This window comes from Taudactylus pleione, unplaced genomic scaffold (assembly GCF_031769625.1).
Source record: "Taudactylus pleione unplaced genomic scaffold, aTauple2 ptg000201l, whole genome shotgun sequence".
NCBI classification, from domain to species: domain Eukaryota; kingdom Metazoa; phylum Chordata; class Amphibia; order Anura; family Myobatrachidae; genus Taudactylus; species Taudactylus pleione.
In genome coordinates this window covers 47,493,615-47,510,040 of record NW_028284603.1, presented here as the reverse complement: position 1 = coordinate 47,510,040, position 16,426 = coordinate 47,493,615, and the positions used below count along the sequence as shown (strand labels likewise).

The 16,426-nt window shown below is 42.6% G+C and overlaps 1 protein-coding gene across 7 annotated transcripts in view; it reads right to left on the bottom strand.

The window, feature by feature from the left end:
• LOC148518360 (tyrosine-protein kinase Mer-like) overlaps window positions 1-16,426 on the bottom strand; it is a 55,931-nt gene that overhangs the window by 23,188 nt on the left and 16,317 nt on the right. Inside the window, exon 5 of one of the 7 annotated variants that reach the window (XM_088477594.1) lies at window positions 15,187-16,205. The exons of 2 other annotated variants lie outside the window; for them this stretch is intronic. In XM_088477594.1, coding sequence (XP_088333720.1) covers window positions 16,186-16,205 — 20 coding nt within the window. In that variant the 3' untranslated portion in view covers window positions 15,187-16,185. Of the gene's footprint in view, window positions 1-15,186; window positions 16,206-16,426 lie in introns of those variants that run through there. 4 more of the 7 variants (XM_088477595.1, XM_088477592.1, XM_088477596.1 and 1 more) reach the window with 4 other exon arrangements.

Here is a 16,426-nt window from a genome sequence, read left to right as displayed (position 1 = left end):
GGGGAGACAGCTGATTTTGGGATCAGCTGTCTCTACGCTGGAGCAATGATGAATTGCTCCGGTGCTTGCATTGAGTTACAATGTTAATTATCGGGGTCCGAACCCCGATAATTAATATCATGAATAGTCACAATATGAGAGATCTAATGATGAAGGTGCTGGGTATAGAAATAAGACATATTGGCAGGAGATGACAATGCATGTTGGAGGCCGTGCAGGTTCACACAGCAACAAACAGAATAAGATACTGCAGTGTGTGTGTTTTTTACCATAGAAAACACACATTAAAGTCTTACTTTTTTCTTTTTGTTATTATACAGCACTTCAGAGCCATGATGAAGAAAAGAAGAACATGTTTATGTTTTTAGAATTTTTAAAACATGTTTATATTTTTAGTATTTTTAAATTTTCTACAAATAATTTAGATACATTAGATGTTATTACTATTATTATTATTTCATTGTTATTACTATTCTTATTCCTATTATTTTTATTATCATTTTAACTATTATTACTACTATTATTATTATTGCTAAGGGGAAGGGTTAAGGGGAGATTTAATCGGGGATAGATGAGTTAGGAGGGAACTAATATTAATAATAATAATAATAAAAACAAAAGAAACATCAAAGGTGTGTGACTGGCCGGCTATTTAGGGGAGGTGGAGGCAGGGTTTTATTATTATTATTATTATTATTACTTCTACTACTATGGCTATTATTGCTAAAGGGAGGGCTTAAGGGGAGAGTTAATAGGGGAGAGAGGAGTTAGGGGAGACCAGGGGAGAAGAGAGATTATTTAAACTAATAACAATAATTATAATAATAATAAACATCAAAGGAGTGTGACAGGCCGGCTATTTAGGGGTGGTGGAGGCCGGGTTTTATTATTGTTATTATTATTATTATTACTACTGCTATTTTTGCTATAGGGAGGGGTTAAGGGGAGAGTGAATAGGGGAGAGAGGAGTTAGGGGGGACCAGGGGAGAAGAGAGATTATTGAAACTAATAATAATAATAATAATAATAATAAACATCAAAGGAGTGTGACTGGCCGGCTATATAGGGGTGGTGGAGGCCGGGTTTTATTATTATTATTATTATTATTATTATCATTATCATTACTTCTACTACTATGGCTATTATTGCTGAAGGGAGGGCTTAAGGGGAGAGTTAATAGGGGAGAGAGGAGTTAGGGGGGACCAGGGGAGAAGAGAGATTATTTAAACTAATAACAATAATAATAGTAAACATTAAAGGAGTGTGGCTGGCCGGCTATATAGGGGTGGTGGAGGGCGAGTTTTATTATTGTTATTATTTTAATTATTACTACTACTACTGCTATTATTGCTGAAGGAAGGGTTTAAGGGGAGAGTTAATAGGGGAGAGAGGAGTTAGGGGAGACCAGAGGAGAAGAGAGATTATTTAAACTAATAACAATAATAATAATAAACATCAAAGGAGTGTGACAGGCCGGCTATTTAGGGGTGGTGGAGGCCGGGTTTTATTATTGTTATTATTATTATTATTACTACTGCTATTTTTGCTATAGGGAGGGTTTAAGGGGAGAGTGAATAGGGGAGAGAGGAGTTAGGGGGGACCAGGGGAGAAGAGAGATTATTTAAACTAATAACAATAATTATAATAATAATAAACATCAAAGGAGTGTGACAGGCCGGCTATATAGGGGAGGTGGAGGCCGGATTTTATTATTATTATAATAATTATTATTATTATTATTATTATCATTACTTCTACTAATATGGCTATTATTGCTAAAGGGAGGGCTTAAGGGGAGAGTTTATAGGGGAGAGAGGAGTTATGGGGGACCAAGGGAGAAGAGAGATTATTTAAACTAATAACAATAATAATAGTAAACATTAAAGGAGTGTGACTGGCCGGCTACATAGGGGTGGTGGAGGCCGGGTTTTATTATTGTTATTATTACTACTACTACTGCTATTATTGCTGAAGGAAGGGTTTAAGAGGAGAGTGAATAGGGAAGAGAGGAGTTAGGGGGGACCAGTAGAGAAGAGAGCTTATTTAAACTAATAACAATAATTATAATAATAATAAACATCAAAGGAGTGTGACAGGCCCGCTATTTAGGGGAGGTGGAGGCCGGGTTTTATTATTATTACTACTACTAATGCTATTATTGCTGAAGGTACGGGTTAAAGGGAGAGTGAAAAGGGCAGAGAGAAGTTAGGGGGTCCAGGGGAGAAGAGAGATTATTTAAACTAATAACTATAATAATAATAATAATAATAATAAATATCAAAGGCGTGTGACTGGCCGGCTATGTAGGGGTGGTGGAGGCCGGGTTTTAACTAAAACATGGTACAGATGTGTCCATATAAAAATAAAACCTACAGTTTGTGTTTTAGTTATTTTAAAAATAAAATTGACAGTACATATCTCTGATACTGTCATTATTGTTATTACTATTATTATTGCAATTATTATTGTTAGCATATCAAAGAAATATGACCTAATGTTAAGGGTAGATTGAATAGGAGAGAGATGAGTTAGGGGGACCAAGGGAAAAGAGAGAAGAACTTGGATTTGTTTCCTATGATGGAGTAAAATGAGTAATAGCTAGAGGGAGAAGAAGTAGGATAGGAGATAGGGTTAGAAGGTGGCAGGTAGAGATTTCCTATCTGATAGATTCTATGTTGGAGGTGAATAGATGACAAAGTCAGAGGCAGATAGGGGAGGAGATATAGGTAGGGGAGGAGATATAGGCAGATAGGGGAGGAGATATAGGTAGGGGAGGAGATATAGGTAGGGGAGGAGATATAGGCAGATAGGGAAGGAGATATAGGCAGATAGGGGAGGTGATATAGGCAGATAGGGGAGGAGATATAGGCAGATAGGGAAGGAGATATAGGAGTGGGGGAGGGCAGAGAAGGTGGTGATGAGACACTGGTAGTTGGAAGATTTGGAGGAGATGAAAGCCTTGAAGAACACACCATCACCTGTTGAGTGAGTAAAAAAGAGGTCACCATAGTAGACACCTGTGGGAGAAAGCCAGGTTTTAGTGATGTTGAGGAGGAAGATGAATAGGTCTTGAATGGGGGCCATTTTATTATTAGCTATAAGTTTAAACTGTGTTATTTCCAGTATATAAACCATATATGATCTCTATCTCTCTATAATTATATATGTTTTATGTTTTTTTTATTATATACTTTATTGGGGATTTCCCTCTCTATGGGTTATATGGACTTACCTTACTAACACTATTCTCTATTTATAGTCATGGTTACTCAAACAATTTAGTACAGTACTGTATAATTTAATACAAAAATAGCAGCATTCAATGTGACATTTTATTACCTCACATTTCCAACTTTGTATCACTTTTTTTATGTGTTTATATATTTTCAATACTTTAATGTGTATGATGTTTTATACTTTACCAATAAATGTTATATTTTAAGAGGAAGTTTTCTCCTTTTTTCCATTCAAGTGTTCACCAATATTAGACAATTCTTTTATTTTTCTTGTGTATTATGTTTCATATATGTGTTACTAATTAATGTACATTTGCAAGTAATCTGCATTATGGAAGTCCTACTAAATGGCAATTACAAAAAAATGTTTGGTCTGGGATTACTTGTTACATTATTTGGTGAATGGTAATAGTCAGCGTCTGGCAGCTTTTAGCCTGAGGGGAAAATACAAGCAAGTGGCCCTGGCTTGCTACCAGCATACAGCAAAAGAAAAATAGGCACAAACCAGGCATATGCAAGTGTAACTGACACAGGGTAGTACGCATTTCAAATGAATCTCCACTAATGGCTGAGGAGGCGTAACTAGGCTGTAATTAGCAATTTCATGTAGGTAATGTTCAGTGAGGGCGTATTGATGGAACTGCAGCCACTGAGTTGGTCCTAAGTAGGGGTGAGCGGGTTCGGATTTCTGAAATCCGAACCCCCCCGAGCCCCCCCGATCCGAGGCAGATCCGAGTCAGGCTCGACTTTTCCCGCCTGACTCGGATCTGAAATCGAGGCAAAACGTCATCATCCCGCCTTCCGAGTCTCGCGGGTTTTGGAACCTATATAAGATACCCGCGTCGGCGCCATTTTCTCACTCGGCTGCGGACAGTGAAGAGGGAGGGTGGGAGTTAGGGCTGGCTGGGGTGTGTAGTGTAGTGTAGTGCAGAGTAGTGTTGTGCTGTGCTGTGCTGCTGTTGTCCACTACTTCAAAGTCCATAGGGGCTGGCTGTGTTGTGCTGTGCTGCTGTTGTCCATACTAGCTGTGTCCACTCCTCCAAAGTCCATAGGGGCTGGCTGGACTGTGTTGTGCAGTCAGTTGTCCATAGGGGCTGTGTCCACTCCAAAGTCCTGTGCAGAGTCCCAGTCCTAAAGGGGTGCTGTAGTGTTGTCCAGGGGATGCTCTGTCCATCAGGGGTGCTCCCCCCAAGTGCTAAAAAAATAATATTTTTTGTGTGTTTGTGAATTGTGTGCGCAGTAGCCGCACGTGCATCAACAAAGTAGTGCCAAGCGTGCGCCTATGTCATAAGTAAAGGGCCGGCTGGCTTGACCGTTAAAGGGTGCTGTAACCCCCAAAGTACACTCCAGTCCAAACCAAAAAAAAATATATTTTCTGTGTTTGTGAATTGTGTGCGCAGTAGCCGCACGTGCATCAACAAAGTAGTGCCAAGCGTGCGCCTGTGTCATAAGTAAAGGGCCGGCTGGCTTGACCGTTAAAGGGTGCTGTAACCCCCAAAGTACACTCCAGTCCAAACCAAAAAAATATATATTTTCTGTGTTTGTGACTTGTGTGCACTGTGGCTGCACATGCATCAACAAAGGAGCAGCACCAAGCGTGCGCCTGTGTCCCATAAGTAAAGAGCCGGCTGGCTCATTTCTTAAAGGGTGGTGTAACCCACAAAGTGCACTACTCTCCAGCAAAAATAAAAAAATATTTTCTGTGTTTGTGTGCGCTTTAGCCGCACGTATATATCAATATAACATAAATGGAGGACCAAACTTTCTCCGATAAAAATAAAATAGGGAAAGATCAAGAACCACTTCCTCCTAGTGCTATTGCTGCTGCTGGGAGTTGTTCATCATCCCAGAGAGGAAGTAGGAACATCACTACTTTTACTAAACAATTGACCCTCCAACAGTCCCTAGCGATGAGGATGAAGTACGACAGCAGTCATCCTGAAGCAAAACGTATAACTGAGGCCTTGACTGCTATGTTGGTGTTAGACGTGCGTCCGGTATCCGCCATTAGTGCAGTGGGATTTAGACAATTGATGGAGGTAGTGTGTCCCCGGTTCCAAATCCCGTCTAGATTCCACCTGCATTCTCAAAGCAGCAGCGACAAGCGTGCGTCTGTCTGTTAAAGGGTGGTGACACCCTCAAAGTGTGCTACACAAACAATAAAAATATTGTTCTTTTTTTTTTCTGTCTTTGTGAATTGTGTGGGCTGTAGCCGCACTTGCATCCTCAAAGCAGCAGCGACAAGCGTGCGTCTGTCTGTTAAAGGATTACATCGGTGACAGCATCCAAGTAGCCATGTCAGAGAGTCCGTACCTGGACTGGCAGGAAAAAGAAGCAATTTGGAGGTCCCTGTTCAAACTGGCTCTATTTTACCTGAGTTGCCCCCCTCCAGTGTGTACTCCGAAAGAGTGTTTAGTGCAGCCGGGAACCTTGTCAGCGAAAGGCGTAGGAGGTTGCTTCCACAAAATGTGGAGAAGATGATGTTCATAAAATGAATTATCAACTCTTCCAGGGAGACCAGCCTCCAGAACGTACAGAGGGACCTGTGGTTGTGGATTCCAGCGGGGACGAATTAATACTCTGTGAGGATGAGGATGTACACAACACTGAAGAGGGTGAGGAATCGGTGGATGAGGATGACATCTTGCCTCCGTAGAGCCAGTTTGTGCAGGGACAGATTAATTGCCAGCTTGTTTTGTGGGGGCCCAAACGAACCAATCATTTCAGCCACAGTCGTGTGGTAGACCCTGGCGCTGAAATGTTTGGTTTGTTAAAGTGTGCATGTCCTGTTTATACAACATAACGGTGGGTGGGAGGGCCCAAGGACAATTCCATCTTGCGCATCTTTTTTTTCTTTGCATTATGTATAGTTTGGGGCCTAGTTTTTCAAACTGCCATCCTGTCTGCCGCTGCAGTGCCACTCCTAGATGGACCACGTGTTTGTGCCGCCCACTCGTATCTCTTAGCATAGTCATCCAGCTACCTCGGTGCAACCTTTTGGACATAAAAACACTATTGTGAGGTGTGAGGTGTTCAGAATAGACTGGAAATGAGTGGAAATTAAGGTTATTGAGGTTAATAATAGCATAGGAGCAGAAAAACACACAAATTCTGTGATTTTAGCTGTTTTTATGCTTTTTTTAAAAAAAAATACAGATCCAAAACACAAAACCCAGAACCCAAAACACGGAAGGGTGGTTTTGGCAAAACCAATCCAGATCCAAAACACGAAGAAAGATCCAGATCCAAAACCAAAACACAAAACACGAAAAGTGGCCGGTGCACACCCCTAGTCCTAAGTGTAAATACGCCTGGTGCATCTTCTTCAACAAGTGTAGTCTGATGTATGATGATGATAATTATCAAAAGCTAAACATATGCGTAGTGGTCAGGTGTACCATAAGATGTACAAAATACAAACGTGAGCGCTGGCACTGACACAAACCAGGACAAATCATAAATAATTAATAGTACGACTAATACATGGAGTTAGTAAAGTGCCACTCTATGGGGTCAATTCAATTAGTCGCAAGAGAAGAAAGCTTCAGTTGAAATGGTGTAGAAACGTCAGCAATGGCAGCTGAACTTGCCCAGTCCCGGCTCAATACCGCCCCAGACATCAATTTTTTTGTACACAGCGCTGCAAACAAAAAGCTGCGTGTTCAGAGCCATCAAAACTGCGGTATATAGCTGCACTTACTCACGGGGCAAGCCACCTCATGGCTAATTGAATCGACCCCTATAGGTAAAAATATATAAGAATATTACTGACTTGATATTAAAACATACATTTATTTAACCCTTAAAACAAACAATTTGCTACATATACACCAACAACACAAGCAAAACAGTGACTACTTTATATTGTTAAAAGAAATAGATCATTCCCAATTTTTTATACATTAACAAGTAGATCCCAAATCTGACACCACCCTTCCTCATTAAAAATTAGTTTCCAGATCTGACAGGTCAGTTCCCCTTCCTCTCTAGTTTAAAATCAGAGCCCAGATCACACAGACTCCTTCAATTATGATCATACCCCACACCTGACAATCTCCCCCACTCCTCCAATTATAATCATACCCCAAACTTGACAACCCTCCTCCCTCAATTGCAAACATACCCTGTACCTGACAATCACCCCTCCTTCCTCAATTACTTTATAATCAGTCTCAAACTTGACAACTACCTGAATGTAAATAATACCTCAGAACTGCCCCCCAAGTCGGGCCCTGACCCATGTCAAAGAACTGACAACCCCTCCTTTTACCTCAATTAAAATCATGTCCCAGAACTGCCCCTAAATCTAACAACCCCTTCCCCTAGAATTGCAATCATATTCTAGAACTGTCCGCCCCCACCGACCGCAGACCTAACAACCTCCCCCTTCTCTGTCAATTGAAATCCTGTCAATTAACACCCCTATAAGTGACAACCCCTCTTCCCCTCAATTAAAATCATGCCCCAACTGCTGATAAAAGATCAATATTAAATGAGACCTCAGTTCTATGGGGACTGCCCAATACATCTACATACCCTAGTCCAGGCTTCTGCTGCTGCAGTCCCTTCTGTGTTCTTTTGTTTTTGGCTCTTAACCTGAGCCTGATTGGCCACTTGCACTGTAGTTTCCATTTATTGGTGGATAGCTCCAGCCATCCACCAATCAGCATTTAGATACTCCCACAACTGTGATTGGTGGATGGCTAGCACCATCCACCAATCAATAATGCTAGCAGCTTACAGTTTAGTGAGGCGGCACCCGCTCAGGCTGCATTGCTGATTCGCTGTGTGTGCCTAGAGTGACAGTCTGACAGACTCTGGACTGAAGTCCGGACATGACAGGCGACGGTAGAAAGGCAGAGAATGTTGCTTGTGAGCTCTAATTGTTGCCTGGGAGCATCCTCTGCCTGCCTCATGGGCGTGCCCCTAAATCCTTAAAAGTGTATCGGCCAGGGGGCAGATGCCACCCTGCCCGACTGTAGATGAGAACTAATTGGTGTAATATGACCACTGAAATTGCTGCTTGTGACTGTTATAAAAAGTATGTTCTTCTAAGTAGAGCTTTATAAAGTGTTTAAGCTTATATTAATGCATTGTAAAGGCCCCTGCACACTAGACCTGATTCCGTTGCGTCGTAACGACAAATCATTAAAATCGCCCAGTGTGTATGCACTATATTGTGTGCAGTGCGCACTCCTGTGGAGTCATTGGTCGCATCATCTGATCTTCCCTACATGCAGTCCAATCAAACATTTTTTATATTTTTAAAACAAGGTTAATACATTATTAAAAACATAATAGCAAAACAAGTAGTAAGACAAAAAGCACAAGCCCAAACTAATAACTTTACTGTACAAAATGGCATTAATGGATTCTGTATAACATTTAGGGGCTGTTTCTGATTTTGGAGCAAAACAGCAAAAATAATAAATAAATTCCATAGACAAAAAACCTTACGGTTTCACATGTCCCATTACAGCTTCATTAGACATGATCTGAAATTTCACAAAACCTACTGAATTTCTGGCACTCAAACTCAAAAAAGCAATGAAATTCCGATCATTAAGGCTGATGCCTTAATGGACATGTTCCTTGCGCAATACAGATATGGTATGCCATGACACCTGTGGTTAACTGCAGATTCAGAACTCTCACAAAGTGAGATTGCTGTCACTCACAAAATGGTAGAGCTGCTAATTCACAGATTTGTGTGCTCATTGGAATACACACATACAGTCTATGCAACTGAGGTCTGAGCAGTTATGTGGCACACACATTGCACTCAGTGCCCACAATCTTCCCATTCGTTCACCACAACAATCCCACTGGGTTCCAACATCCTTCTCACTCCATACATCCATCTCATTCAGAATACACATTCAGCTCCCTAATTTTTAAAACTATCCTGCTCTGTCTATACATTTACACTATCTGTGCCTCTATGCTGCTCTATCTTCCCCAATCCCTACTGCTGGCATAAAGGGCCCACCAGGGGAATGCAGTGTTAGGAGCCCATGCTTAAAGGGTGTGGTCATCCACCAGAGGGGGTGTGGCCAGCCACCACAGTTGCTTGGCTAACTATCAAGCAAGTCTTGGTATAGATTCTATAGAAGCAAACCAATAACTGATGTTCATCCATGTTCCTGCTCCACAAGGTAACTGACCATCTAATACAGTAACAATGTACAATTCAGTACACAGTGTGGAACATGACACCTAGAGGAGGGGGTGGGCCCCAGGCAGTGGGGCCCACCGGGGATTTCCCCTGTACCCCTGTGGGCCAGTCCAACCCTGTCCATATGCACCACTACCTTCCCCCCAGCCACACCACTCTGTCTTCCCCTCATCTCTGCCACTCTTTCTTTCTCCATCTGCATCACTCTGCCCACCCAACCGTGACACTGTCTTCCCCCATCTGCACCAATCTGTCTTCCCCAATCCCTATTTATGTGTGTTCTCCCATAGTCTGTATTCCCTCATCCATACCAATCTGTCTTTACCCATCTGTGCTGCTCTATGTTCCCAAATCCATGTCATCTGTATCCCCATCCATGTCGCATTGTTCACCCAAACCGTGCCACTCTGTCTCCCCTGCATCCACACCACTGTTTTCCACCCATCTGCATCACTTTGCCACACTGTTTTCCACCCAATCTGCATCACATTGGCACCTTTCCATATGTGCTGCTTAATCTTCCCCCCCTCTCTACGCCTATCTGTCCCCATCCATACCGCTCTGTCTCTTCCCTCATCCACTCCACTCTTATCCCATCTGTGCAGCTCTATCTTCTGCTCAGACCTCAGTTGCATAGACTGCATGTGTGTATTCCAATGAGCATTCCATTCTGTGAATTAGCAGCTCTACCATTTTGTGAGTGACAGCAATCTCACTCTGTGAGAGTGCTGAATCTGCAGTTAACCACAGGGTGTGATGGCATACCATATCTGTATTGCGCAAGGAACACGTCCATCAAGACATCAGCCTTAATGATCAGAATTTCATTGCTTTTTTAGGTTTGAGTAGAAGAAATTCAGTAGGTTTTCTGACATTTCATATCAGTGAAATCCCGCCACTAAGCCGTCATTCGGGTAGTACAGTCCTTAAAGTGCGAACACACTAGATGATATTTTGCACAATGTGCCCGATTGTGACGCATTGGAACGTCAAATCATGTAAAATATGTCCAAATCGTGTCCACTCATGATCACGATGCGCTTCCCCGCAGGTCGTACATCGCATCTGCAGATCTTGCCTACAGCAGGCAAGATCAGAGCCGTAACTATATTTTGTGGTGCCCTGTGCCAGAGAGTGCATTTTTTAAATAGGGACATAAGAAAGTGCACCTGAAAAAGGGTCATGGCCTTATGGGGAAGGGCCAGGGAAGAGATAAAATAGGCTAGGAATTGCTGGGGATAAAAGAAAAGGAAGCTACAAGTGAGAATGATAATAAACAGGAAAATTAACAGGCCCAAACAGTGGGCCTGATTCAGAGCCGGACGCTCTGACCAGAGCGCTCGCTCTGAATCAGGGCCCTCCTACCTAAAATTGGAGTGGCCTCCTGGCCGCTCGCATAGCTGTGGGTGACCACCCACAGCTTATGCGAGCGGCCAAAAAGATGGTCGTGATGGTCAAGACCATCGCAACCATCGGGCTTGCGACGAGACCCTGCGTTAGGGTCTCGTTGCCGCAAGCCCTGGAGTGCTTTTGGCTCTATCAGAGCCAAAAGCACTCCCACTAACATCACTAGTGATGTCAGTGGGGCTGGACCCAGACGGTAGGCATTCCCATGGGAACGCCTCCGTCTGGGCAGCAACGTCCCCGGCACGCCCACCAAAGGGGGCATGCTGTCACTCACCATCGACAGCACGCCCCCTTTGGTGCGAGACCCATAACGACGGCTGGCTCCCTCCGTTGTGCGCATGCGCATTAGGGCACCATCGACCCACTTGCGAGCACTCGCGAGCGGATCTGAATCAGGCCCAGTTCCCCCTGCGGTGCTATGTGTCACAGCACTGGTTGCACTACCCTAGTTACGGCCCTGGGCAAGATCTACCAATCTTGTACACGATCCAGCAGCATATCGCTCAGTGTTTATGCCTGTATGATATGTCGTTCGGATCCGCATATGATGCTTGTAGGCATGAATCAGGGAGATCTGTGCTGCTAGCATCAAGACACAGATGCATGCATCTATGCCTAAAAATTAAAAACCTGTGTAAAATGAAAAAAAAACGGTGTGACGTAAAAGAGCAACGAGCCCCAGGCTTTTAGTGACCCTGTGCTGGTTGTGCAAAATACGTGGAAAAAACAACTTAGGGGTCCCCTGTATTTAAGCGCAACCAGCGCCGGGCTCTGATCCGGTCCTGGTTCTGGAAATACAGGGGGAAAAATTAGTAGGGTCCCCCTATAATTCCAGAACCAGCACCGGACTTTTTCTAGAGGGGGCTAATGCCACAGTCAGGGGAGCCCTTTCACCGGGTCCCCCAGCTGAAGCATTAACCCTGACCGCTAATCAGCCCAGGCTGGGGATCCCTGGGGAGCTGGGGACCCCCCCAATAAAGTGGTCCCCTCTCCAGGGCACCCCAGGCCTAGGCTGATAGCCCGGTGCTAACCCCGGCACACCTGGCCGGTGGGTGCCGGGTTGATTGATGTAGTGTGGTGCATTTGAAAGAGTTAAAAATATTGTCTTTTGCTGTGGAACTACAGGTCCCAGCAAGTCTCCCCTGCATGCACATTACGGGCCCACTGGTACCTGTAGTTCCACAACAATAACAAAACCCCTGAAATTTGGCATGCAGCACCGAGCGACGGTTCTACCCATCCATGCCAAATTTCAGCTCTGTACCTCCAATAGCTTTTGAGGTGTAGTCCCTTAAACACCATGCCTCCCCCTCACCTCTCAGGAGTTCTCTATGGGAGAATTCAGTTTTTTTCGAGTCAGCCTTAATATAAGGGCCCTTATAATAAATGGAGTAACTTTGCACCTTTGCACCTGGATAAACCATAAGCAATGCTAAGGGTGAAATTTTTTTTTTTCTTGTGTTCAGGTTAAATACTGTCTACTTTTGCATGTAGTCCACAAATGACAGACTGCAATTTAGATTTAAGTTTGGATATGCAGGACTGGTGCAAGGTTTCTCAGCACACTAGGCAAGGCTTCAATCTGCCTCCCTCTGCCCCCATATACCCACATCCAGATTCTCACACAAGTGTCATCTGTCCAACTTTCCATCTCCTTCGCCTGTTTCAGAGGCGAAAACTTTTCCTGCGCGTCCCCGCTTTTCGCCCTATTCAATTCCTAAACACACGAAAACGGAAAGCGGCGAATTCGGAACCGGCGGAAAGTACTGTCAGCAGTGGGGAAATCAGTCTGTACTCCAAAAAAAGATGCACTAACAGGGAATCACTGTAGATGTGTACTAATAGCCCTAATAAAAGTGTTTGGGGTACTTAAGTAGTTTAAATTGCTTCTTATTAGCGTCTTTGCAAAAGTGGTGAAGAGTGGCATAAAGCAGTAATTTTTGGTGAAAATAAGTAGTCCAGTCAAATTTGGGGTACTTGCAAATGGGTGCTAGCTTATTTTAATGTTTCTAAAATGAACTTTTAAAAAATATGCTGGATGTGTCTATGTGTGTGACTATAAACTGTATGTGTTGTATGCAAGTCTGTAAAATTGCAGCCGTGTGAGAGTGCTGAAAAGAAATCGTGGCACTGTTATAGTGGGAAATTGCTTATTAATTATATGTCAGTGAAGTCACAATGCTCATTTATCAGATGAATCCTTTACGATTTACCATTTGTTTATATAGCAGTAGAGGACTGGTATACTCCCACTGCGGGTGTCCATACATTTTACCAGAAAATTCTTATTTAATAAAATAAGATCTACAGTGAAAGGACAGCCAGCATCAGTACAGCCCATCAATGCAGCACAAACTAACATACACAGCAGGTAGGAACTGCCAAGGGTGCCTTACACAATCAATAACACAAACTCCAGAGTATCCAACAGAACTTTGTCACATAACTACCCACCAGGTAAAGTAATGACGCTGCCCTGTTAGGGTGGGGGGGCGCCAATGCTCTTTCTGACACAGGGCACCATAAAAGTCTAGTTACGGCTCTGCTTGTATGTAGTTGGTTGTGTGTTATATTTATGCAAAATATTTAGCCAATAAAAATGATTATCTGAAAAAAAAAAAAATCAATTGATTCACATTTCATTCAGTACGGCAGAAAAACAGGTCCACCTCTGACAGCCATTACCAAAGCAGAGACACTGGATGACCAAGATGAGTAGGACTGTATGAGGCCATGTCGTTCTTCTCCAACCAGTTCAGCAAAACATCTGAATGTACATGGCCAAACTGTTCACTGATCTGTCTGCATGTTAGTTATGCCAAACCACCAGTTCCCAATGTGCCTTTATTATATTCTTACTCTGACTGTCCAGCGCAGCGGACTTTGTAGCACCTTACAAATAATCGCTAATGATGACATCATGAATAAGCATTTTCCATCCACCACAAAAGGTTCCAGGATTTGTGATTACTGTACATATAAACAGAGTAAAAACTATGAGTCTGATTCAGATCCGCACACAAACGCCGATGTTTATGCAGACTGAGGTATTGTTAGCGCGACAACAGCGCTGCACACGCGCAGCAATTGAATGGCAATTATGCTTGCATAGAGGACTCATTTGCAAGCTGAGTGACAGGTAGTCAGCATTTGGGGGAGGTAACAGGGTTGTGGCTAAAAAACACAGGCAAGTTGGTAACGTTTACACACTGTTTTCTGGGCATCCTTAAGTAAGCCACTGTGCCCTTGTTCGCAGCAGGAGAACCCTCTGCATGTCTGGAGATCCGCTATGTCTGTGACAGCTTAGACTTACTCAGGAGACTGATTGCTGCCTGATCTGCGTTCAATGTATCCAATGTTTCCGGTTTTGTCCATAAGCGGCAGATGTGAGATGCTTTCAGTGGGCGTCACTAAGCACTGGACGGCGAATGAGTCATCAGCATATTTTCACAATTGAGATCTATGAGAAATTACAGCTGCGATGGCATTTGTGTGCATATCTGAATCTGGCCTTATGTGTCTGATGCACAGTTGGGTGGATCTCAGGCTTAAATACAGATTTCTAGGCATCTTGTAATGCACCCACCACCTATCTGTATGCATGGTAACCGTCATCATTATCACTTTGCACATGCCCTATACTAGGTGCAAGAGATAGGGCCGGCTTATCCCAGTTATACCTTTTCCGTAGTAACTTAGTAAGTGGAGATGCAGTTGAAATGACTCACACAGTTCAGATACGTATGATTAACTCTCTATTAGGTCCAAAGTGTCTGAATCTAAAACTATGTAATTTTCACTTCTTTCTCTTTTGAATACCACAACGGTGTGAAGAGAAAGGCACGGTACACAATAAGTATACTGGTTGCAGACGTCATCAGTACCTGCATCTCGTTAGTGACAAAGGGGCAGCCGCTCATGGTGATCTTAATTTTTCTCAGTCCAGATTGGTTGGAATGATATGTTGTAAGGCATAGTTACTAATAGTGCAAAGAGGTGTAAATGTGCAATAGCTTTTATCTGTCAAGAGCAAGTAAACAATTGAAGCACATAGCTGACTGGTTGAAACCTTCTACAGAGGACAAGTGGAGGTGTTGCCCTTAGCAACCAATCACATTCTAACTATCATTTTATACAATGTACTAGATAAAGGATAGCTATAATCTAATTGGCTGATATGGGCACACTTCCACTTGTCCTCTTAAATAGGTGTAGTTAGTCACTTTAGTATAGTCACTTTTTATCATTGTCTGTAAATGATGCTCCAGATGTTATAGTGTAGTAATTTACAGATGAAACAGGAAGAAAAGTAAATAGGCGCTGTCTAGTATCCAATAATTTATTACCAAAAAATTATTATTACCATATTAGAATAAAGCTTGTATATAGCACCTATCACATATAATTTACAACATATAAAATATACCAATTGGTCAATAAAAACAAATAACAAAAACAAAAATACAACACTATAAGCAAAGGTGGATATTTCATTCAGTAAGGACTGTCTGTTCCAAGGGTACTATGAAATATGATACTATTGTATCTGTTTTGTGATAATACTGTTGCAACTTTGTATCCCTTTGTGTATATAACACGCAGAACTGCCACCACTGATTTATTAGTGCTGCAAAAAAAGTCTCTATCCCACTGTGAAAGGTTCAGGAATTATATATCTCTGTGTGGGTATTGATTTTCCTTAATAAAGAATTTCCACGCATAAATGATGTCTAATGTATATCAGGTTCCTGTTTTGATTTATACGGCAATAGACGGCTACACAGAGCTTCTTTGCAATTAGCTCATAGATATCTGAGAGGTGTTTGTCCGAAAGGATATATACCCTAAATGGGCTCCTGGATATTTTTTCTCTCCTGATTAAATTTATCCACAGCGGTATATGGAGCTGCTAGTAGGCAGAAAAAAATTATTTTACTCTCACCGCTGTTGTATGTAAATTTCTCTCTCTCCCCCTTCTCCGGACAGGAATATAAGGCTCTGTCGGTCTGGAGTAAAGCAGGCGTCTTTCTCCTATTGTCGCAACATCAGTCTGTGGCACCAATTGAAGCATACAGTCCAATGTGCTAGTGGAGCAAAGTAGAGCCGATTCCTAGTGACTCACTCCACGTGGGATATGGCGCCCGTCTCTCCTGCCGCTGTGGTCAGATCTCTCTCCAAATTCGCAGGGCCCAAGATAGGTACACGGTGAAGTGGACCGATCAGCACATGGCAGGGAGTGGCGTTTGGCAGATGAAAAGGAGTTGTAACAAGTCTCTACGCGTTTCTCCGCCTCCAACACAATCTCGGCGGCTTCCTCAGGAGACAATGATATCTGTGAGCAGACCTCACTTCATTTATACCTGATGATCAGCTGTATATAATCAATCCTATCAACAGTTGAAGATTTTCAAAACACTCAGTATTGAATGTCAACGAATTAAATTATTTATACTTCAAAAATCTATTAAAAAAATATATATATTAAAAAATACTGTTGTATAAAGCATACATATCTATATGTTTCTATAATTTCATCTCAGATTATGAATATATAATATATTCTTATTTGACATGCATATGTTGACACATATATGTCTATATGTGTATA